This window comes from Ambystoma mexicanum, chromosome 1q (genome assembly GCF_040938575.1).
Source record: "Ambystoma mexicanum isolate Mex_15411 chromosome 1q, UKY_AmexF1_1, whole genome shotgun sequence".
Lineage (NCBI taxonomy): Eukaryota > Metazoa > Chordata > Amphibia > Caudata > Ambystomatidae > Ambystoma > Ambystoma mexicanum.
Genome location: NC_090922.1, coordinates 1,361,668,707 through 1,361,695,156, shown reverse-complemented (window position 1 = coordinate 1,361,695,156; position 26,450 = coordinate 1,361,668,707). Strand labels below are relative to the sequence as shown.

At 44.2% G+C, this 26,450-nt stretch overlaps 1 protein-coding gene across 1 annotated transcript in view; it reads right to left on the bottom strand.

The window, feature by feature from the left end:
* Positions 1-25,834, bottom strand: part of LOC138562221 (cytosolic carboxypeptidase 6-like) — a 683,877-nt gene extending 658,043 nt beyond the window's left edge. The window contains exon 1 of the mRNA XM_069642769.1: positions 25,686-25,834. Within this exon, the coding sequence (XP_069498870.1) occupies positions 25,686-25,716 (31 nt within the window). The 5' untranslated portion in view covers positions 25,717-25,834. The remainder of the gene's footprint in view (positions 1-25,685) is intronic.
* Positions 25,835-26,450: the final 616 nt, after the last annotated feature.

Genomic DNA, 26,450 nt, shown 5'->3' with positions numbered 1-26,450 from the left:
GTGGCAGCTGCAGCCCAGCACCAGAAACAGCTTACTAACGTTGTAACCCTTTGTAATTCAACTTCCCCGGCATTCTCAACCGACGGATACCATTACAATTTACCTAGGAGTTCAATAGTTGTGTTGCAATATGGTTGACTTATGAGCATCTCAAAGGAATACCACTACATTGATCGCATTATACAGATTTATATTTCTCATCCACAATCCAATGGTCAGATCAAATGTGCATAAAAATCACTATAACAGTTTAAATAAATCTTCATACATTTTTTCCAAGAGGACTGCATGCATCTTTTTGTCATGGCAGTGTTGTCTTAAGAGCAGTTCCATACATGCTTCAATTAATTATCTCAATGCGTATGTTTGGGAACAAAATCTGCATATATAACCCTGTTACTAAGATGAAAACGGGGTATCAGGTGTTTTTAGGAACATATAAATATAGTCTGGTACATATACAACACAGAGGAACACTGACAAAAAATAAAACAGTGCCTTTAATGGATTGAAAACTTGAGTTCCTGGTCTTTACACCCAACGGTAGCAAAAGACATGGATATGGTAGGCGTGGCTGTGCTCTACTTCCTGAGTTGCTGATCTTGGAACCTGCAGCAATGTTTCCAACCACTGCTCTGGCAAATGTCTACAAATGAGGGGATTGTGGGAAGATCCCTAAGTGGTCCTGTGTTTCAAATTGAACACTTGTGTTGTATGTGTGCGAGTGTGTGTGTGCGCGAGTGTGTGTGCATGTAATTTAATTATCCTTAAAAAGCTGTACTGTGTTCTGTACAAGGTGATAGAAAGACATTTTCACCCATTATCCTGCTGCCTTCTCAAAGCCTTAGTTTGTGAAATCTAATCTGCGCAATTATTCTGTATAGTACCTCTTGCTCAAGAGGTTCATGATAGAATACACTATTCAATGTTAAGCACTCTACTGCTCCTTGCATTTTGTGCATGAAACATACATTAATTCGCCTTCTGGATGTCTTTAAAAGTAGGCTTTTTCCTTGTTCGATATTATTATCGCTGGATTTTTTGGAGTGATCACATCATGTAATTTTGTTAGTGCAATTGTCTTCACCTATCTATATATAGATTTGAATCTAGAAAGTTCCTAGAATTAAACCCCACTGCCCTAAATTGAGGCCTTTGGAGGCAGCAACATATAAGGGGCTTCTATTATGAAGCCTATAAGTCTACTTTCCAAGTTGGGGAATTAGATATTTGACGGTACACACATGATTTTTACTTGAAATGTATTTTATACATTTACTGAACTTTTTATACTAGTATAACCACGATGTCTCTGGCACCCCACAATCTTATCCCTAACTTCAACATTAGGGTTCTATCTTTACAGCCAAGATACTGTGGGAGGAATGCCAGTGTCAAAAGGGATCTTAACTACTCATGTGCTCTTCCTACAGGTATAATGGATGTGTCAGATTGCAAAGGGCATTTTACAACATGAGCAGTATGACAAAATACAGTTATATAGCCTGTATTTTATTAAAATTATATGATTAGATTTCACTCATTATGAGAGATCATGGTGCCAATGTTTTATGGGGGTCTGCATGATTTAGGGTAATGCCAAACCTTCAGTTATTTCCCATTTTGGAATCCCACTGGACTCCAATGGAGATTGCCATGTTAGCACATGTGGTATTTACCACAAACAGTGATGGTTTCGTGTGGAGAATACTCATCCACAGAAAACCAGGCAGTTTTGGCGAACATCAATTTTGAAATTCGTAATTAGGCAGTGTGGTAGGAGTGGCATTAATTCAATTACTACTTCTTTTTTACTTCAACACCAAATTCTAAATGAGGCCCGTTATGTCTTACACAAAGGAAGTCCATCCGAAGATTTCATCTAGGGTAGCAGAAAAGGCCCATAGATGTATTGCTCCTGATTCTATCGATTTTTAACCACTCTCGAGCTCTCAATTTGACCCCATCTTCAAGCACTGTTGATCCACAGCTCTACTAAAGACCATTGCCCACCAAAATTATTCAAATAGGTAGGTTAACATGTATTCAGTCACTTATGGAATATAAAAGGTTCAATACAATGGATGGTACAGTATTTAAAAAGGCTTATTTAGGAATTAACTGTAATTGCCTTCAATACAGTTTCTTTATCCAAATGATTTTCCACTTTTGTGATCAAAGTTGTCCGATTTTTTCTTTATTGAAGAAGCCCACCGAGCATATATCCAACAGGCACAGTTCTATCTCACATCAGGTCCCTCATCCCCAGCAAGTGTCTTGGAAGCTATGTAGCCTCCTTACTACACCAGACTGATTTCCCATGGTTTGCTTGGCGACTGTCATTCTGATTGATGGTCTGGATGTGGCACTGAATGATCTCCCATTCAGGTGGTGGACAAATCCATGCATAATCCGTTTGGTTCATGGTAGGAAAGATTCCCATGTATGTGCAGTTTTCCCTCCAGTTGTGTACCCTCCAACTTTTTGCTGTTCTTTAAACACCATAGTCGGACTTTGCCAGTGAAGCCCAGCCTTCAGCTGCACTCCACTGGGCTTTTGCTCCCTTTGTTATGGGGAAACTGACATGCCTTTAAAGACAGTCAGTACTGGGAGACTTTGTTTCGCTTAGTTCCTTCCAATGTTGCAACTTTTCTGCAACGTATAACAAATGCACAACGTACATTACAGTACAGTGCGCTTGGGTCTTGCTTTCATTTCCAAAAGGCCCTAGACTCCCTCTAAGGATTTTTTAGGAGAAGTGCGGATGTGCCTTGGACAGGGCTGGTGGCAGCTTATCTTTTTGCATAATTTATAACCCTTTCTTGTCATGCAAACTGCGCTTACTGTGTTTGGCTTAGGTTTATGAAGGTGGCCTGGCTCCAAAATGACCATGCCACAAGGTTCTTTGTCCTGTCCTTTGGCCATCTTGCCCTTGCCTTCCCCATTTCGAGCCAACCCGGGTCAGTCCTTATTTGGGCATACATTCTCCAGCGAAACACCAAGGTTTCACAGGCTTCTGCATGCCTTGTGTGTGTGCTTCCAGGATGTGGTTTGGACTGTCGTTCCAATACACATCCTGGGTGCCAGAGAGTCTGGTGTGCAGTGAATGACTGGGACCACTGTGGTCTGTGATTGGTCCATGTCTGCTGTGCCTGTATGTGAGCAGATCTCCCATTCAGTCCTCTTCGTTTTGGCACAAAGGAGATTCTCGATAAGAGAAGGCCCCAAACACCCACACCAGGTCGATCTCTTGAGCTCCCACTAAACACAAGATAGGATCCAAGTATCCTGAAACTAAGAAGCCGAGTCAAGGAACCACTGGTGACTCGCTGAAAGGGTTTGCACCGTGAACCCACTGTTGTCCCGCTGGACCCCTCTGCATCACCTCGAACTAGAAGGTTTGCGAAGACGCTTCGACCCATTGGAATGGTGGGACAAACTATTCTCGGCACCTTCATCAAACTCTGCAAGTAAGCCTTCTCGAAGTGTCCCTGGGCCAACCAGTGGGCTGACCAGCTTGCACAGGACCTTTGCTCTGACACCGCCGCCGTTTTGAGGAGACCCTGGAAACTTGGTACATCACCAGCTCTGTGTTCACGGCACTCTCATACCGAATTTCATACACTTGGAATTCCGAGGTCTAGAATAATGAGAGAGCACCCGAACCGGAGTACATGCGGTTACCGTGTCGCCCAGCCATGGTGAGGAACTTCGCAGGTGCCTTGCCACAGTGCCCCTCTGAGCCCTGAAGCCTACTACAGTGAAACTGGCCTGATCCATCCACCAGGAGAGGTGAAATCGTCACTGTCCCGCCAGGGAATCATCGCTGTAACTTTGGCGCTGAAAGCTGCAGAGCCGCACAACTGCTGCATTTGATCCTGCAACTGAAGTGGACTCAACTGCCGAAGTTTGATCTGGAGTGCACCAAGGGTCGGTGTGTACCTGCAACCCTTACTGGTGGCCCCTAGCGCATCCATCCTCTTTTACACACAAGTGTCCCCTGAGGGCCACTCTCCTTCCCACAGATAGCCTGTGCTATCAAACCATTCCCAATTCCTGGAACCTGTTCTGCCCTTTTGGGAAGACCCTCCACGAATAGTGGGAACTTGTTCTTCATTGCCTTACCCACCTTCCTGAGCTGCTACAGCCCCTGCAAGAGACCCTGTTTTCACCCTTCTGCACTGTCACGTGCACCAGCATTTGAAAGCACATTGAGCACTAGGATCCTCTCTTCGTAGGGACTGGACTGCCTCTCAGTTAGGGTTAACTTCATGAAGAACTACCTAAAGACTATTTGCACTGCTTACTTCCTTCCCTTTTAGGTTGTGGAACCATTCTGTGCTTTTATCCCTTTAGGCCACTTGGTATTGTGTATATGTATTATAGTAGTGTTGTGTTGGTTTGATGTATAACTATTGATAAGTGATGTGTGTTGAACTTCAAAAGCCTTCAATAAATGTACTTATATTTTTAATATATATACACCTGTCTGGGAGTGATCTGTAGTGTCCTTTACGCTGTGTGCTCATTGAGGTCTTTCAGTCACCCTCACCCCTCCCGAGACCTAGTCTTGACCGCTGCCAATGCTACCTTGATTGGTCTGGCTTGTCCAGAAGGTTACACTGTTCCATGAAACTAGGGTGGCCTTCTAAACCTCTGCCCACCAGGTCAGAGTTCAGAAATCCATCTCAACAGTTCACATTTTCTTGTGCTTCTGGATCACCTTTGTTGGGATGCACGTACAGCATCCCAGCCAGGCAAAAAGGTTTTGCTGACAAAAACCTATTAGTAAATACCACAGTGTGTGCAGGTGGAGTTTTCCACGGCAGAAGGCGCACGTGTCACTTGTAGTTAGTTTTGACACATAATAGATATAGCAACACAGAATGAGCAACATATGTATTAATGTTGCGGTTGCAAAGGTTATAGATAGGGCAGAGTGTCATAGGCCCTGTATTTAGAAATAGTACACAAAGTTAAGTTTTGAGTGAGGTGCGAGAAGGGAGCAGAAGTAGGTGGAAGTTGGAGTCAGACAGGTATTGTGGTAAAAGCGACGTCAGCAGGTCAACATGGCAAGAGTGCTGCCATATTGGATTCTAAGGCCAAGTACACGATGAGCAGAAGGAAGGACCTGATGTGGAGCAGATGTGGCTATGTTTAGTTCAGTCCCAAGACAAATCCCCTTTCCAATCCACAAGACCGAAGCCAAGGTCAGAGGCACCCGCGATGCACAGATAAACATGAATTGTTTCCAGCTGCAAACCTTGCAGGCAGTGAGAACAGAATGTTAGATGCAGGGAGGGCAGGTAAGGATGAGCCCTTTGAAGACAAATTCATGAGGACAGGGCACAACAGGCCCAGAGACGATGTAGACCACCATCGCGCTCAACCAAGGAGCTGTCATCCCATTTGAACTACATGTAGATGCATAATCAAAGCAAATAAATCCCTTAAATTTTAGCCCAAGAGTGGTGCCCTGGTCACATAATTACTGGGCACCTGGGGTATAAAGGAGATAAGGGGGGCCATGTCTGGAATGTACCTTGATTTGGGATAGGAGGAGCAGCGGTAATGCCAGTAAATGTAGTCCAAGGTTGGGGGTGCAGCTTGTGTGCGTGGTGGCGTCTGGTATAATGAGAAGGCTCATTGTCTTATGAAGTTGGCCTCGCCCGTCATACTTTGAACATGTCTGGGTCAGAGGGGTGCACATCACGTGATGATATCGATTAGTGTATCAATATACTGGTTAGCCAATCATGTACTAGGATTCAATAGTGACAATGTATTGATCCACATTCATAGGGAAATGGGCTTAGAGAAGGTGAGGCCAATCGGCCAAGGAACTATAGGGGGATATAAGAATGTCATAAAGGTGGTAGCCAATGAGGTTGGTGGGATGACTTTGTGACCTATGTATGATGATGTGTGGTTTTCTGCTATATAGCATATAACATCTTGGGGCATGACGAGTTCTATGCGAGTTCGATTCTACAGGACCAGCTGGGACTTTTGCATATAATAAACCTTGTTTTTAGCTGCAAAACAGTGCAGTGGTCATTTGGCCACCTTGGATTATTTTTATCGTACAAGTTTTGGGTCACGTCCATCTACACCTTCCGGTCTATTTGGAAACATTTCTAAGTTCATATCATCATATATAGCTTTATTTCTGTTAACAATGAACCATAAAAGCAATAGACATTGCCAAAAGCAATCCATACTTCTTACAACAATAACATTTAAAAAAATTAAAATCACTTAATTCGAATACAAAAGAATACAAAATAAAATATTTCCCATGCATATAGACTGATAAAGCAATACAATTCATTTCCTCTATTAGATCTTTAGGTTTCTAAGTTGTATTTTAATGGTCGGCACCATCCCTATTGTGTGTGCGCTCTGTGCCTGAAAGACCCGTTTTGACTTTCATGTTGATTCCCATCTGCATGGTGAAGCTATTCGATCTATCTGGATTTGCCAGGATATCCATCAGCTCAACTTTACCTAAATGGTTATTCTATGGTATATTTCACTGCACTTTACTCCCCAAAATTAGACTCCTCTAAAACTGAAACCTCACTGACTTTCTGGGGGTCTTTACAACTTAACCGGAAAACATTAAAAGTGCCAGCAATATGGTGCACCGGCACCTTTACCGTTCCGGCAAAGTAGGAGTTTGGCAGAACACAGTTGCCGGATTACTGGCACAGATACCAACTTGCCAGGATTTACCGGTGCTGGTAATATTGGCAAAGTAAATACCAGCAATTCCCAAAAAGTGCACCAGTAATACCGGCATAATGGTATCACGAGAATGGATTTGCTGGTAAAACAGGTAGATTGTTGCCAGTAATACTGGCAAAACCAAGGCAGAGATAACATTACCTCTAAGCAGCACGTAAATGGACCCAGGTGAAGGAAATAAGGCCACAGGTACACCCAATCCACCCAGGTGCACCCAAAGCACACAGGAACAGTACTAAAAGGGCCACACCTACCACAAGAACACTTCCCAAAACACCCATGCTTCCACTCATTGCAGCTAAAATGGACCTGGAGGTGCTCCATGTGGATGTCTAGCTGCTGGTCCTGTAGCACGCGACAGGAGGCCAGGGATACAAGGAGAGGTAGGAGGATGGGGATACAAGTGTTGTAGGTGGGGTTTCACAGACATGCCATGATCCCTTCCACAAGGGCCACACCCTGGGCCCTCACAGACTGCCAGATACATACCCTGTACCACCTTAACAGGGAGACTATTCCTGACCTGCTGGCCCACATCCAGGAGTACATTGGAAGCAGCATCGGCATCAGGACAGCCATACCACCGCTGCTGAAGCTCCTGCACTTCCTGGCCATCACTCCGTGGCTCACCTGCATGGCATTTTGCAGCCTGACTTCTCCAGAGTCCTAATGCAGGTACTGTAGGCCCTCTTGCAGAATATGGGCCAGCACATCACCCTGCCCACCACCCAAGCACAGTTAAACGTCACCAAGGCCCTCTTCTATGCAATTGCGGCGGGCATGCCCAATGTGTTGGCAGCATTCGACTGCACGCACAGAGCTGGTGCCCCCAAACGCCTAAGAGGAGGTCTACAGGAAATGGAAGCAGTTCCATTCCCTCAATGTCCAGATGACCTGTGATGCTGACCTGACCATCACGCACTGCTGTGCATGGTTACCAGGATCAACCCACAACTTCATGGTCCTGCAGAACAGCAACCGTACGGCTTACATGGCATGTCACAGAGGACAAAGGACCTGGATGTTGGGGGGAGTACATGAACATTTACACCTACACTGCAGCATGGGTGACAGACTAATGGGGGAGACAATGTAACAAATGCATATCCAAGCACCCTGCACATGCAGAACCCACCAGCACATGCCTCAATTGGCAGGCCACAACACTGGAGCAGTCACTGACCAGGCCATTACAAACCGAAAAGGACATTCACATGTAATGCACTACAGGTACCAGAATACAACACCCACTTTTCTCCAATGACAGTGAATCTGTAGACCAGGCCACCTAGGGTCATAAGATGTATGTCTTGGTGAGATTTGGGACTGGCGCGCACAGACCGACCGTTGAGATTCCGCTGTCATAGGCAAGACCACTGCCGAGCATCATTACTCGAACATGTGTCCTCACCCCTTGCAGGTGACTCAGGATACCTGCTGCTTCCATGGCTGATGACCCATCTGAGGGATCCTCAGGGTCAGGAGGAAAGGACATACAACAGGGCGCGTGTGATGACCAGGGTGGCCATTGAGCGGACCTCCAGGCTCTTGAAGGCACTTTTCAGACGCCTACACCAGTCTGGCGCTGCGCTCATGTGCAGGTCAGAAAAGGTGGAGCAAATCGTCCTGGCATGTGGAATGTTGCATAGTATCTGCAACAGATGCAACATACCCCTGGCCCCAGATCTGGACATTCTTCCGCCAAAGGACGACGACGATGATGATGATGGAGCGCCTGTCGGGCCAATGCACGAGTGCCTGGAGGCCAGGGATGGGTGCACGGCCCGTCAAGAACTCATAGATAACTTTTTCAGAGTACCCCTTTCACTCTGCACTTCCCTTGCATCTTATTGCATATGATGTGCACACACAATATATACTTCTACCAAAATAAAGAATGTCCACTCATTACTTCTCGTGAAAACTATATGCATTGAAGCAAACATTCCAAATCCAACACCCTGTGCCCCTCTCCCTACACCCTCCTCCCCACACACCAACCCTTCCCCCACACATGCCCTTTGCCTCCTCCCCCACACACACGCTGTCCTCCTCCGTACACACAAAACCCTTCCCAACACACAAAACACCCACACCCGCACTCCACCAACACCCCCCTCACCAAACCCATAGTCACAAAGTGTATCAAAGTGTTGCACCAAGTGTCATTTGTGCTGCTTCTTCATAACAGAGCTCTCGGCTGGCCCAGGTTTCAATGTTAGTCAATGGGGGCATAGTGCCTTGGGTTCCCCTGCTGCGAGCTCCCCGAGTGCAGCGGTGGTCAAGGGCGGGTCAGACCCCTGGTCTTGCAAGTGCTCAAGAATGACTTTCAGGGTGTGCAAGAGGCACTCAAACATGGCTGACATTCCCTCAATCCCCTCATAGACTCTTTGGTCCAGGATGAATAGTGCAGTAGTGGTATGGCCTTGTATCTGTGCACTCATGTGGCTGCTGGTCTGGATGCGCTCACACAGAAGCCTCGACTTAATGAACTGCTGCTCTGCAAGGGTCGTCAATGCCTCATCCCAATCCTCCATGGCAAGTAGTCGTGCATCCATGTCCCGGATACTGGGCATGGGTGGAGGAGGGGGGGCTGTGCAGTGCTGCAGGGCTGAAAGATGGGGTTGGTTCGGGGTGTGGTCGTCCTTCGCCTCTGTTCTGTACCCGCAATGATAGACCAGAGGCTGGTGTTCCCATGGTGTTGTGGAGGGCATAAGAGGGACGGTGGGGCCACTGATCACAGGTGTGGTGCTGGCGGCAGTTGGCGGTGGTGGTGGCACAGCTGACACAACAGGAGGCGGTGGTGCTGGTTGCGCAGCAGGAGTTAGTGCTGGTGGTACGGCCTTCCCAGGTCTGCCTGCATGTGATGGACCTGATGACGGTCCAAGCGCGTTGCAGTCAAAGGATGTGCCTGTTAGGCTGAGATGAGCATGCTGTTAGTCTTCTGGTAGTCACATCTGCAGGCTTGCATTAGACTCATGCTACATTGTGTGTGTCCTGCCCTTGTCATGCTGTTTCTTTGGTCCGTTTGCTCCAATGTGTGTTTCTGCATGTGGGTAGTGGGAGTGCACATTGACTGTTGTCTGCCAAGGTGACATGTTGGTGTGTGCGCGTTGGGCCTAGAATCCCTGTGTTGTTCTCCTTTGGCACACATGGGAGCTCGTCATGTGTCCATGCGTGGGGCTGTGCATCCACTGGCATGCGTGTCTGATTGGGCCATTTGATGTGACTGACACGTGTTGGACCTGTTCCCTTGCCCATTTGGTGTGTATGTGCCTGGAAATGCATGTGTTTGGACTCAACATTTGCATTTACATGCAGTTTGCTGTATTTACCACCATCGCCTTGGGTCCCATCTGTGGCCTCTGCTGCCCAGACTCCCTTGATGCACTCCATGTGCAAGATGGAGCGGCACGTCTCCTCCCAGGGCATGAGTGTCAGGTGTACATCCGTCTCTACTCCTGTGGCAGCAGATTCCCTCCTAAGGGTGGCCAGAATGTTTCTGACCCTCACCCGTAGATCGTCCCACTGCTTGTTGCAGTCGCTTGGTGTGCAAGGGACGGTCCCCATGACCTTGTCAGCCACCTCCTGCCAGATGGCAGTCTTCTTTCTCTGGCAGGTCTTGCAGTTGCCAGCCCGAAGAGTGCCTTGGCATTCATGACCAAAGTGTCCTCCAGTGCTGCCAGGTCTGCCTCTGCGAACTTTGGCTTGCGAAGAAAGACCTCTGTGACTCTCGATTTGCCATTTCCAGGCATGTCTGCACTTTCAGTTGGGCCGGATGTCAGCATGAAGTGGGGGATTTTAAGTGGATTGACGTTTTTACATGGCCGCCAAAGAAACTTCCCGTTCCTGCAATGACACAATTTCTGGTGCCGGCGCTTTTCTGTCGACACTGGTAATTATGTTGTGCCAGTATTACTGCACGTACCCGAGGACCTGTATTGTGCTGGTAATTACGGCAGTCGGTCTGCCGGAAATGGTAATACCGGCACCATGCAATTACCCACATTTTTCCGGCTAGGTTGCAATGACCCCCTATATGTATCCCATCATGCATAGAATGAGGCAGGCCTACCGTTTAAGAGACCTGTCCTGACCTGCTAATTGATTATAGACAAAATTAGTATTCTTCCATGGTTAAACAGATGTATTTGTGCCATTTTCTACTGACTGCCTATGTGTGAGCATTCAATTATGTAATATATCTCCACATTAATTTTTTTACTAACTCTAGGCAGGTATATTTAAGGAGATTATAAAAGCCATATATTAACCAAAAGTGAATCATCAAATGTTCTCTCGTTTCAGCCATGCATATCGCCTACAAGATCGTGAATGTCCCTCACATAATTTAATTGCATTAAAATTCTCTCAATGAGAGTCAATTATTCACCGCTTTGAGGTTTAATTCTGAAACACTGATCCCTGGAATAAGTATGGATATGAAACAACCAATTATTCTTATATGCATATGATCTGCCTATCATCAAGTACGACAAAGTTCTTGTCATTCAAGTGCCTGTTTGGGTGTGCTACATTCCACAATAGAATGCAAACAGATGAAATGACCTTTGAGCTGCCATGCTGACTAACACTCATGCATTCCTGAATACCTCAGGTTTGAGTAGGGCTGGTGGTGATATGGACCAAGAGTCATATCTCGATGTTTTTGGGCTGAATGGCGATTGGGCCGGCACGATAGCTCAGAGCCAACCCGCTTGCCTTGGAAGCAAGACAACACGGAGCAACACAGGTTCAATCCCTGGGTCTGCGCTTAGAAACCTCTGGGTATTAAGCGTGTTATAAATAACCACATTTCTTATAAATAGCTCAATATTGTTTATGTGGGTTAAATGCTCAAAGTAAAGTGTGTATACAGGGTTCCTCTTCCTGTTTGGGAATACACACAACTATGTAAATATCAAAATGTAAATTAAAAAAATTGTCTTATATGTAATAATGTACACGATAACGATATTATCTCCTCCTATATCAATTTTTAACACATATTGATATCTCCAAAACACGATATATCATGCAGCCCTTGGTTTGAGACAGAAGAGGAAATATGCATAGTTTGTTCATAGATTGAAAATGTTACTTTGCTTATTAGGTTTACCACATGATTTAACAGTAACTGGGTTGGGCAATATTTCAGAAGGAAATACTGTCAAACTCTAAACTAGGCCCGAAGAAGCCTTGATGATTGTTGCATCACACTTGCCTAAGGCCTCTTGTAGGTCCAGGCGTTCAAGAGATTAACGTTCCTTTAGAACAGTAAATAGCTCTCAAGTATGTTGAGCGCAGATACAATGTGACTGAACAGTATGCCTTTTTGAGTTTAATTAATAACTCTTTATAATCCCTAATCTCTAGCTGAGACTATGATTCGCCATATGGAAAATAAAGGTTAAGCCATTAGCGCTCGACTTATTTTACCAGCTGATTAATCCTCTTGTAATAATTCTGCAAAATCTACATGGTTTACAAGTTTCAACTTTTTCGAGTCTATTAAGGTTGTGCTTTGATGACTAACCGCAGAACACCTCCAATGGCACAACTCCATTTGACAGAAAATGTTAACAGAAAAATGGTCAGTTTAACCTAGTACACAACATACTGTCATTAAAGGATATCTCAAACTACTATTTGCTACGAACAAGCGCAGCAGTAATCTAGATGTCTTACTACCACAAGCTGTATTTAATTCACTGACATTGAGATTAGAGTAGTCTTTGATTGAAGTCCACATCACAACCATTAGGTCTGCATATCACCAGGAAATCCAGCAAGGCAGGCTCATTTTGTTGAAATGTATATGTAAACAACAAGATGGAAAATGATCAGTTTGTTTCAATGTATAGAAGTGCAGAGAAATTAAATAGTTAACTGGAACACTAATGTAGTTTGGTTCATGTTTTCATTTAATAAGCCTTATTGGGCAAAATGATCTCTACCCGAACCAGGAAACAGACATAAGTAAACAAAGAAGTTTAAACATTTGTCTTTCACTTGAATTGCTACCATTATCGAGGGCCCCGAAAATACAAGTTATTTACAGAGTTCAATAGTTCTTATTTGACCATTAGTGTAATGTTATTCCCCACTTAATCCCATTCCCCTACCAACAATATTATGGTAGTTAGCTAATACATTGTTACTATTTTTAGGTCTACCTTTGCCTGGACCTTATGTATCGTCCCTTGGCTTTACCATAATGTGTTTCTTGGTTCTTACATAGCCTAGCACCACAGGTAAAGACTTGCGCTTGGCCATGCTACCTCAAGATGGCTAAATTAACCTCTTTGATGTTAATTCCTAGCTCAGTAATGTTGAAACATGCAGCTCATCGCCAAATAACCCAATAGGAAACCAAGCAGCAAAGGTAGATACAGGTATATTTCCATGTATGTGTGCAGAAAAGGACAGAGAAAATGCATTGTATTCTAATCCTAGACTTGCGGCCTGAGCATAGAACCCTTTTGGTTATTATAGGGTTTTACACAATAAGTATTATACAAAAAAAAAAATCAATATCATACATTTAGTTGGTTACAATAATAATGAATTTCCTAATGGTACATCCTCCGACCTTGGGGGGGGCATGGCTTTACTTGGCCTACACATATGATATAGGCACCTCCTCCAGTGTGTCTTTTTATTACATGCAATAAAGCGTGATCCATCACCTAGTGCTCACATGACTCATTCTGGTTCTCAGGCAGTTTAGCCTGTTTTCAATCATGATCTTCAACCGGTCACTAGGAATACCTGTGCTCTAGACAGAGCATGACGTAACATTTGCAACACCCAATTGGCTTCCTCACTGAACTACCGCCCTAAAAATGCTTGCAGACACTGCAACATCTCGTATCACGATTGCGGCTTCCTTCTGTCCATGACACATGTAGAGATAGAATGCTGCCGGCTTCAACAGGTATGCTGTGGAGTTTAGATGGAGTGCACCACACATCCACCATAATTCAAACTCCACCAGTAAATTAGTCACACCATGGAATGAACATTGTCATTTAAATAACATTACTATCGTGAATCGTTATCCTTTACTTTGTTTTATATGTCATCGGGTAATGTATAGGAATCAAAGATCAATAAAATGTACTTAAGGAGGTGCTTTAAGATAGATGCTTAGGAAGGCAAGTGATAAGTGGAAGACAGTAGTGGCCCTCATTAAAAGTATGCCAGTCTGGGAACCCGACCGCAGAGTTTCGCGGAACCACCGGCACCATTGCAAACGGTACCGGTGCTTCCGTGGTCCTATAGGACTCCACGGGAATGGGGATTAACAGAATTGCCGGGCTGGATATACCGGACCACTGGGGCTGTAATGCCCCGGTACATCCGGTAAGTCTGTCGCTGGTAAATCACTATGTGTCCGGCAGCAGCTGGCTGTTTTTACCGACACGGCTACTGCCGGACTCGTAATGAGCCCCAGTATCTTTAACCAGTTTTCAGCAGTACACATATCTTGTAATTATTGAGTTTATACTCTAATAACACCTGTTCTTGTCAATTTTTTTCAAATGTATTTTCCTTGACATGTTTGATGTTCACATTATTAAGTGGATGATGTTTTAATTTACGTTGAAAGTCTGGAAATAAAGGGGATTGAATTGTGGTGGATCATTCAACTGCCAATAGTAATACAATGATCTGTGTTGTCGATGATACCTATGCTTAGATAGTTTAACGTATTTGTATGTCAGATTTTTAGTTACATCTTTGCTTTACACGTTCGGACGAAACCATGAATTTTCAACAAAGGACTCCATCGTTGTCCCATTTCTTGCAAAACGTCCATCACTTGTTAAACGTTCACCTGTGTGTTTCTACTATGTACGACTAAGTGATACACAAATGGAACGAGTTGGTGAAATGATGTGGCAGTACTCACATTGTTGCACAACCAACTATAGAGGTGATTGATTATGTTTATTATCATTGAGAGAATTTTCTCACACAAATGTTCTGCACTAATCGATCCAGGTGCTGCCATTTTTTGTAAGACTTTCATATGCGCATTGTAACTCAAATTAAATATAATTCATAATGGAGACATGGAATTTGGAACAGAAAAAAAACCTTGAATATTTTTACTTCAGCATCTTATTCAATGAAACGGATATAGTCCTGGGGGTAGAAGATTGGGAAAATACTAGTAACATACACAGTCTCCTCAAACAAGTGCAAAGATAAAATTCCTTACACTCTGTGTGTTACACACCAAATCTTGGTGCAGGTGGCCCTAGAAGGGGAGGTTTCATCCCCATACTTTCAGCTTCCTAACGTATTCGCAGATCATATTCAAAACCGGAGTCACAAGAGTGTCATGTAGAAATGCAAAAAAGTGTGTGTGAGGAGATTGAGATCACAGAGGAATACTGAATGCACTAAAACCATACATGAGTGCTGGCATCTGTAGGTGATAGTCACCCCCGACATGATGTTTTAGTTGGTATAGATGAAGTCGGGTATCGGGTACATGCTGCAACTACAGTGACTGGACCCCTGAGATGTCTTTCCCTTGCCCTTTGCAATAGCAATGGTTGAAGCGCAAATGCTCTTTCCGAGAGGGGTATGTTACCAATTTTGTTTGTATCCAATTAAGAATAGGACCACCCGAAGTTCGCAAAGCTGGAAGAATGCTCCACTTCCTTTAAGCATTCCCAGAAACTGGTTGGGATACCCCTGGCATAATATGCTCTGCCTAGCCTATCACTACCCTTCATAGAAAAGACTAATCTGTGCCCCTCTCCAGACTTCTCTTTCTGCCATTTACACTGTTACCTCAGTCATCTCGCAATGTCAGTATCATTTCATGAGCATAATGTTCCTTCCTTTGTGGAATGTTTACATTGACAGTACCTGGAACTCAAACCTCCAAGAGTTCTTTTTAAGGATCTATGTGTCTCATTACGAGTTTGGCGGTCCGGAAACAAGGGTGGCGGTAAGCACACTGGCACCCTTGTTTCCGGAACGTCACACTATAGTCCGCCTGCGGTGGCCGCTGCGCACGACAGGGCTGACCCTGCCAGGTGCAGCGGCCATGATAGGCGGAGCCGTCACTGAAGCACCAGCACCGTTAGCAACGGTGCTAGTGCTTCCGACTGACTCTATGGGAATGGGGACATACAAAATCAGGCACCGATTCAGTGTTACGGGGTTACCGCCAACCTCATAATGAGGCCATATGTGTTTTAATCGAATCCTAACAGGGCCAATTTTTTTCTTTGAATTATTTTAACCAAATGATTTACCACAGAATTGGCAGTCGATAATCACCCCCTCCCCCATTACCCATCCCAACTCATCAACCAATAGTGACTGACCCCAACATCTATAATCTATATTTTGGGGATATACAAACAGTACATAAAAATATAGGAAAACAAACGTGTACAGTTAGGGGTCACACAAAACACATAAACCAGTTTGAAATGTAGCTGAAAACAACAGAATCTGTGTGGCATGTCTTTGATCATCTTCACTCTCTCCCCCATTCCTCCCCCTCCCTTTCTTTCTTAGTTCTCTGGAGCATTCCTCGGTTGCATGCACTCGACAAAAATAAATAATATAATGAAGATTCACTTGCGCCGTACATTACAAAGACACTGGAAGTTGTGGCAACCGTGCAAAGTCTCCTTGAACATGGAATTATAAGCCTGGCTAGGCAAATCCTAGTCAAACTATAAACAACAACAAGAGACTCAACCCACCGTTCTGAATAGGCAAGCTCTCATGTTCCCCCTTTCCATGCATGAGAAAGTCAACCAGTCTTGTTTTTCTTGGAATGTTGGGACTTGTAGTTTTTCTAATTTTAAAATGGGAAGAAACAAAATGCAAGTCTACGAATTTATAGACACAAAACAGCACTGTATTACCTTCTCACACAAGGCACGGGGAACCCTGAGAGCTCCGATTATGTGATGACCTGCTCACCACCCCAAGCCACGATAAAGAATGTGCAACCATGGATTTCTCAGCAGCTTTCAGAACCATTGTTCACAGGCGTCTGCACCACATTTGAGGCGGGAAGTCGTTGGTATCTTTCTTTCACACCCACATCCACCAAATCAATGAAGGATGCATCGTTTTCACAATCAGCATTACATATGAATTACTGCAAAGGTTAGCTCTACACATGGAATCTGAAGAACATCATAAAGTGCCAAACTGCCTTAAACAAGCACAGCAATGCAGAGCGATGACCAGTCTAGTTTTCTTCTGGCTGTTCCTAAACCGCCCTGCGCTGCCTCCCCCTTTTGCTCATTTTCTCTAGCAGCACCTCTTCACTGGAATTCTCTTCCCCTATTCGCTGCTATTCATCCACTTCCCACATCTTTTGTACCCGTCTAAATATTCATCTCTTCTCTCTGCTTCTTAATACTTAGCAGATCAGTTTATCCCTGTACTAATAAATTATTATACCGCTGTTTAACTTTATGAAAGTGCTTTAGGGAAAGCACTATAAAAAATCCCAACAAATACAAATACCTGCCTCTGCCTCATTGGAAAGGAAAAAAATGCTCATGAGTGTAGTGGACCCATAGTGTTTCAAATACTCTGGTTTGACTCTTTGCATTTACGCTCAAAGTCAGAGCAAAAAGTACAACAAATGGATGTGCTGTTCAACATCAAATCCAAACTGAATGCAGTAGTCAAGATGTGCTCCAGAACTAGCGGCTGCCAAGAGGTAGGGCTGGGCGATATGGGCCAAGTTGCTTATTTGGGCTGAATGGCCATAAACATCTCAATATTGTTTATGCAGGTTAAATGCTCAGTTGTATGCTGCCAAGTTGCATCATCCACAGGGCTGTCTAGGGTCTGGGACCTCTCTACATCCAGCTTTCTCTCCCCAAATACCTCCCTGCTAGAGTTCTTTGGTCCATTAGCTCCAACTCTCTGCAGGCCAAGCGTTTCGCCAAGCAGAGTGGGAGGTAGATCCCTTCCCTCGGCAGCAGAAGCTCTCTAGAATGGCGTCCCTGTCCCTCCGACTTGAGCTGGATCTCCATAAATTCTCAAGACTTTCTTTTTCTCCTCCTCCTTCCCTCTCCCCCTCTCTTGCGAGTGTCCTTCTGCCGCTGCGATTGGTGCGCCTGGTCCCTTATGAGTCTTCGGGGGCTAGGACCCCCCTTGACCAGTCTCCCCCAGCAGCCCTAAACGGCACCTGCCTGTGCTAATCTCCCTCTGCCACTGTGACTGGTGCCTGGTCCCTCGTGAGTTCTTGCATGGGCATGGACGTCTCTGACCAGTCTCCTCCAGCATCCCTTCCAGCACTTGCCCTCAGGCACCCTTCCCGGACTTGTCTCATCTGGTTCAGCCTGTTCCACTGGACTTTTCCTCCCTCCCTCACCTTTCTCTCTAGCACTTGCCTTTGAGGCTCTCCTCAGCACTTACTTCCCCACCTGGACCCCTCCAAAACTGCACTTCACCCCCTCCCAACATCCCCCTTCCCAGCCCTTCTACCGACTTCCACCCTCCTCCTGCATTTCTTTGTCTTGTACTTGCATGGTAAGAATGTCACAATGTCTAGTACCACTGTTTACTGTTGTTTTCCTCCTATGTCTGCCCCCGCCCCCTTTTCTGCCTTGTGCCCCCTGTAAACAATTGTGTATATACAAATGTCCAATAAAATAAAAAATAACTGCATGTGAGATGTCACAAACACCTTTATTTATAAGACATTCATCAAAATAAAGTGCGTATTTGGGTTCCTCTTCCTGTTTGAGAATGTATACAGCTATGTAAATATCAAAATGTATATATGTGTGTGCGTGTGTGTGTATATATATATCTCAATGTTAACGCTATTGTATCATTCTATGTTGATTTTCAAAATATATTGCTATATCTCCAAAACTTCGATCGCCCAGTCCTACTAAGAAGGTACTTCCTTTTCAGAACATGCCTTACAAAACTGAATTTACGCTTGCAATCTTTCTGGGGCTACTGCAGCGGTATATACATAGGGCTACCGAAAGAATGAGATTTTTCTAAAAACCAAAAAGTGCGGAATCACACAATCAGTCTGAGTTGCCACAACTACATCGAAGTGGCACTGAATTCCCTAACATGAATCCTGATAACATTATTTATTTAAGGTTTTAAGAAAGTGCAGGAAAGGCACTGGTGTATCTGAGCGCTGTACAGGTAATTTACAAATATAATAAAAGGATATATAATATACAATTCAAGTACAAAGAATCAAAACACACGAAATAATAAAATCATGAATACATTCTAAACCCATCTAATCATAAAACAATTTTAAAAAACTATTTGCACAGCCACATTTTTAGCACTGTCCTAAACTACAAATACGCCAGAATCGTGTGTAAATTGGGTGCCAATGAGTTCCAGTGATATACAGATGCACCTATGAAAAAGGACCTTTTCAAGGTGGATGTGCATTCACATTTCTGAACTTCTAAACAGAAGATGTACCAGCTGCGAAGTCCTCCAAGCCCTCCAGAAATGTTCAACTTTTCAGCCAACTATCCAGGGGTCTACAGATGGATCGCTTTGTAAACAAAACATAACAATTTAAAGATAATCCTGGCTTCCAATGGTAGCCAGTGCAGAGAATGCAAATGGGGGTATTAGGACCGACTTTTTGTGCCCCAAAGCCAAATCCAGCAGACACAGAAAAAGCTGCTTTTAGTGGAGCTATAGTAATTTGTGGGATACCTACTAACATTGAGTTTCCAAAATCTATCCGTGACAAAAACCGGGGCTTGAACAAAGAGACGAAGATGTTTGGGTGAAACATAAGATTACACTGATCTCAAAGCAGATAGACGGAAGTTAGCAGATTTGACCAACAGATTAATGTGGGGTGTAAAGATCATTCTTGAGTCGAGAGTAAAATCCAATGATTTTGTCTTTTCAGTGAGCTCAGACCCTGGGATTTTCACATTCAAAAACCAAGTTAGAAAAATTGACAGGTTAGAGGAATTAGGACACAAAAGAAACTCTGTTTGTGACTGGTTCAGTTTCAAGAAATTCAAGCATATCCATGTCTCAATATCCATTTGCACCTGGGATATGGTGCTCAGCCAATCAGGTGGCTGGAACAGCAAACAAGAAAACACATCCACCTGCTGTTTTCAGCCACCCGAGGCCATTCCGTGGGTGGCGTCATCTTTTTGTTTTGAATGGCGGGGCGGGGCAACAGGGAAGCTTCTCCCTGTCGCCTCCCTACCCCCAAAACAAAACAAACCCCTTCCCCACTCCCTCCCTACCCACTTAGCTGCTGGAACTGAGCTTTGTGCTCCAGTCCCGGCGCTCTTCCCACTCCCAGTCGTCACCATGAAAATGTAAAAGGGACTTAGTCCCCTTTCCCTATGGCAGCGCCAACCTCTTTTTTTTTTTTTCTACAGGAGATTGGAATTGTGCAATAAGCGCAGCCAATCTCCCGAGAAAAATAAAGAAACCATCAGTACACTGGATAAACCCTGGGGCGCTGATGACTTTCACCCCTGCATCATAAGGCGGAAATGGCCAGTAAAATCCCCCAGCCCTCGCAGAGCGGGCTGGTGGGCCATTACCAGCCATGGTTGCCTACCAACACAGGGGTGAAAGCCAAAGTAAATAATCACGGAGCTGTGACAAATTGCTTTCAGTGGAAATTCTGCGATAAATTTGAGTGTCATCAGCATATTGATGTATATCAACTCTGTACTTTTGAGTAAGATCACCCAATGGTTCCATATATAAGTATGATCACACATCCAGAGCATGTCCACGGGTGGTCCCACTACTGTCTTCCAGTCCTGCCAGCCATCCAGATGTACGAGGTCTGCCATAACTAAGACAAGGGGATTACCTCCATAAATTGGAGACAGATGTGAACACATAACTGCACTCTATTTATGACCATGTAATCCACCAAATTGCAAGGAAATAAAGGTCCCCATGCCATCAAATCTAGCAGTCTTGTGAGCCGCCAGCTCCTCCCATTTGACAATGATTAATTTCATCCATCGGAAAACTGAGATTGACACTGACCTTGTACCAGTCACCACAGCAAGCATCATCCATCGGAAAACTGAGATTGACACTCACCTTGTACCGGTCACCATAGCAAGCACAGTGACTCCTTGGCCTCAACTCACACGAGGCGTTTACCATCCTCACACCACACAAAGGAGGAGTGACCAAGAAACCAGACCAGAGGTGTAGTGCTGACCAGAAAATATAAGACGTGGGTGCAAACCTTCCTTGCGGGGAAGACACAGTCGGTCAAAAGGTCCACTTTCGTCCAGTATAAAGCTTCTTTGCTGCAGGATCCAATGCTCTCCTATTCACTGCACATATGCAAATAGTAAATGGAATAAATTAGACCACAGTAGCTGGATTCCTATATGAATGCAGGTGATATCCAGTTGGCAGTGCCAGTGAAGAGGAAACAATCATCCATGATGGTGGTGGTGTAGATTTCCCATCCATCTAACCCATTCAAATATAAAGAAAAGATGGGCCCATCTCACTGCTCACACAGTAATACCATACCGCATTTTCTGGGTGGTTTATGGCCATTACCCAACTATAAGTATCATGGAAGTAGTCATGTGATACAACGTTTACATCTGGTTACCTAAGACCATCACTGTGTACTGTGAAAACCGTCCCAGTATTGCCCTGGTTAAGAAAACAATATAGTCTAGAGTAGACTATAGAAAAATAACATAACATGTCAAAACCAAACCTGTTCTGATGTATGATTTATTGAACCGATCAGTTTTAGTGATCGACTTTTTTTTCTAATCACAAACCACCAAAGCAGTAAATTGCACTTCGGAGAAATTCTGTAGGTGATCAGGCATGCCTAGTAGTTTCTAACAGCAGTTGCAAGTCAATTGTGTTATTCCTTTCACATTGCACGAGCTAGAAATCTGTGTCTACCCATCTAACGATTGCATGTCACTGACATGTCCTTTCCACTTCTAGGTTTCTCTTTTATTCTTTACAGGCTTCTCTTCAGACTGGAAAAAGTCTCTGCTATTACGCCAGAACACTCTAAAGGGAGGCTCCCTGCTTCCCAAACAGGGTCTCAAGGGCGTTATCTACATTTTGGAAAAGAAGAGCATTTCTAACCACAAATGGTGTAGCTCGATGGGTCTAGACCACAGTGTGCCGAGTTATGTGATCAAAAAGACTGATCTACTTGTCAAGAACATTCCCAGGGAACATTCCACCTCACTGTCTGTTTTCTTTAACTGCAATAAGTCAACTGCAACATGTTGAGAGTTAGCATCCGACTTTGGAGTCCAATATATGGAATGACTGACTTTCATAAACTTCCATCCATCCGGACAGTTCTGCAGGTCCTATATGGCATGGTTCTTTGTGTGGCTCGGCTGAGGTTAGACAGAGGATGATACCTCGGCATAACAGAACAAAATACTACCATAACCCATGTTCTAGCCCAGCCTAAGACAGTCAGTCAGATGCCGGACCTTTCTCTGGTAATGTAAGACTCTCTGGTAAAGTAAGACATGGTGATCTCTTCATTATTCTTGAAAATCAACACTGAATGAAAAAAGTAAGTATTTGGGTGCTGGATGCCAGCGATTGTCAATATGAGACACTAGAAGTAGTCCAGACCTAGTTGTGCCAATGGAAACATGTATGTTAGTTCCCTGGCTCTCTAAACGATCCTGCAGTGAAGAGGATTCGGTGTGTGGCTTTTTTAGGCTAACCCAAGCATGCCTTAGTGTTCAAAACGACCTATGCAGTAAAGGAACTGCTGCTGTGTGATGGTGTATCTAACTTCAAGCCATCTATTAATCTCCTTGCAACTTGGATCCTTCTTGCCTACTTCCCCTTCCACTGTCTTCAAGTAGAACTACACTTCACTGTATATCTGTTGGGAGGTCCTGTTCTTAGATCCTCCACTGCTTTAGTTAGGACTAAAAGTTAACTGTGAAACGTTTCAAGTTAGATGTTATGTTAAGATAGTCCTAAAATTGAGCTTAACTTTCAGAAAACTTCAAAATTGCATACTCAGGTGCAAGTCATCTGGGATTCTTCCGACCTTCACTATATTGTTAAACGCTCAATTGATTTGAATCGGTTACTTCTTAAAGTCCATTTCATGTATTTCCTTTTACTTGGCTTCTTTTACAGGAAGCAGGCTGAATTAACAGCCCACACACCTGCCGCGGAGCACGCTATGTTCCTCATCAGAAACAGATTTGGGTGGCAGACTTAGTTTTTAGCTTTTGTGGATGCATAAAGCTCCTGTATGACCGGTTTAAGGCATTTCATGACAATAGAGAGTTGGGGCACATCCCAGATTCTGTACCATGTGGGTCTGGATGTAAGAGTGGTTGAGCAGTCCCTTTGCCGAATCACATACAGGTCGAATGAGATTTGGCAGCATCTCGCTCACTGTGTCCACTGCAGGTTTAGGAGGACCTGGAACATTTCCTTAACTGCGAGCTGTGTAGTCCATAGAAAGGTAGAGCAGGCCTTTCGCTGTGCCACATGCAGGTCCACTCGAGATGGAGGACATTCCACGCTGTGCTCAATTGAGGTTGTGTAACACATTTATCACAATATTTTCTGTTCAGCCATATAAGAAATGGAATCAGGTCCATTTGCGGCCAATATAGCTTATTAACATATGAAGCAAGCTCTTCTCACCCACTGCATGCAAGTTTGCAGAGTGCAGAAGCTGATGTCTCACTGTGCGACAAATAGGATACATTCCATATATATATATATATATAGGGTATATGTTGTTTTAAGCATGGTCGTTGTCTCGACCACTGCAGTATTATTGGTGGAAGAAGGGGATGTCTCCAAATGTATTCTGTGCACATTACTTGAAGAGCGAGCGCAAGTCCATTACGGGGTCCCATATAAAGTGCATAAGTCCAAAGGAGGCCGAATGGAGAATTGCAAATGACTTCTCATTGAACTCCATGCTTGTACATGGGGAATTAGGTTGGTTTGTTGTCTCTTTAAATGCTTTGAATACAAACATGGCCACTTTATTAACCTGAGAGCGAACTATAAAGAGTTGATGAAGAGTCGGGAGGATAGCTCAACGGCAACGTGCTTGCCTTGGAAGCAAGATGACACGGAGCAACATGGGTTCGATCCCCGGGTCCGCGCTTAGAAACCTCTGGGTATTAAGCGCGTTATAAATAACCTATCATATCATATCATATCATGAAGATAGCTCCATTGCTTGTTTTAGATAAGAATGGCTACCCTTCAAAAGAACTGACAGAATGGAACTTGCATTGATCTATTCTAATTTGATTTCATTTTTCCATTAGATTTTAAGGTCGTTTTGTTCATTGCTTATCAATTACACTACATTGAACACAACTTTTACAACAGATTTTACTCACTTTCACGTCAGGTACAAACACTTCTGTTCGGCCACTCTTTTCGTTATAAGACAAATGTGATTTAAAAGTTCCTTAGGTACTTGCGATACTTAGGAGGAGCTAGAAAGTCCTTAGTCTCTGCTCCCAAATATTGTTTTGCAACTCGTTCATTTCTATCACACTTAAAACACTGGTGAGAGTGCCAATGGGTAGCTGCAGTAGGTCAATGCATGTGGATGGACACTGACAGCAATATAATTGAGGTGCGCCTCAGCCCTTGGGGCTAGAAATCCAGCGGTGGCTGACAAATTTGCTTGTGGAGCAGGAGAAGCGCATCAAGCATACAGTAAGGACGGATGTTCTCGGCAGAGGTTTTTGACCTCGATTCTATGTCAAGACGGAGGCGAGCATTAAGCTTCATCTCCTTATTTATTACTCTCCAGCAGTTTCAACAACTTATTAAAATTCTTCACTCCTTCCATTGAAACAACATTTTTTTGTTTAGTTTTTTTCAAAAAAACTTCATTTCCCATCAGTCTTAGGTCCCTGTACTCCAGTGTCCTGGCCATGTGACCTAGTCCTTCCTCTTCCTGTAAACCTCCTCTTCTTTTCCTGCTCTCCAGAGATAAGTACCCTTTTCATTTAGCTGCATAGTCAAACAGCATTTGTATGAGGGTATTGACAAAGATAACTTGATAAATAAAGATGACGTTATTATACTGTGGGCTTGACACTACACTAGTGTGCAGGGACCGCGCAGCGTAGAAAGGGTTGTTTAATCTTTAGACTAGATCATGACGGCCCCGTGCTGCATTTTCAGCACTCTGAGGGCTTGCCAGAGGCCTTCGTTCTTCCCCACCCTTGGCCAAGTCACAGACCTTCATACTGCTCGGACAGTGGGCCATCACAGACACCAGTACTGTCATGGCTGGAGGGGGTGGGGGGGTCTCCACATACCTGCCTGCATGCTGATGCTGCTCTGTTAGTGCACTGTCTGTCAACCATCCCTGTGAAAGAGTAGTCCTAAGAACTGGACATCAAAACTAAACATAGCATTCCACAGGCTCCTTGCTTCCTGAGCAGCCCAGCGATCGTTGTCCTTCGGAGATGCTTGCTGTACAACACAGCCTGCAGGAAGTGCATAGACCTACCTACCTGCTTCGCAATGTATTGACTACTAAAATACATACCCCAGGTCTCGCATGCCTACACAATTGTCTAGCGTTGAACAGGCAACTTCCCAGATTGTTTACAGTTCACAAACGTGACTGCTAGGATGGGCACTATAAGTGCTACACTATTTGTTCGCAGTTCTTACCCAAACTGCTCTCATAGCTGTGAATGTCATAGTCTTGACTATAGAAAAACGTATCTTCAAGCTACTCGCACAGCTGTGCTCTATCCTGGTTACCATCAGCAAACAAGATGCTCTTCTGGGATTCGGGGACATGCCTCCTGCACGGTCGGCAGCTGAGAGACAGGCTTACTGCCATGATCGCAGTGTACGCGTTACTGTAACGGGCGTGAGCTCTTCCCTACTTCGGCACCGGAGGAGAGATGCATATAGTCACCCACCTGCCTCTCCGCTCCTGCCTTTCTCCGCCATGTTTATTTTGATCGCACTGTCGAGATGGACGCTAGCCTCCCGTTTCCATGACACCCAGCGACGTCACGCACTAGGTTAGAAGATTCTCACGGCCACGCCAGTTACGCCTTCCTGCAGTATCAAGTGACCGCCTCAGGATCAAGCCCGTAATACGAGAAACAGAAATAGGACAACATTTGTAGGTTCAATACGCCGGGGTCGGAAAGGCGTAGAAATGAAATAGCCATCTTGAAATTGCCAATTTGATCCTGAAAGGTAAACATATGTCAAAACATCGTGGATACAACATTAAAAATTCATTTTCATAATCACTAGAGGAGTATCGTTGTCTCTTTAAAATGGCATGCAGCAATAAAATAACTATCGTTTAAAAGTATTCAATAATTGCTTCATATAAAATAGGTTTACAAAGACAGCGTAAAAAGAAATGCTGAACTTGTTCGTCTTTATTTATCTTTCTTTCATTTCTAGCCACCTTAATTCTCCGTATTTTCCTTCTAACGCTAAAGATTTGAATTTTTCGACAGGATGTCTCATGGATGTTCATCCCAATGATTCCAGAGCACCGTTTTGTTTCCATTAGTTTCATTAGAATTGCAGTGTCCTTAAAAGAATCGTGTTGTAGAGCGTATATGCAATCACCTACTAAACTCCGTTTTGCAAAGCGTCGGTCTGCTGCAATAGGTGTATAATTTATGAATGGATGATTGATTGGCGCAAAGTATTGACACATG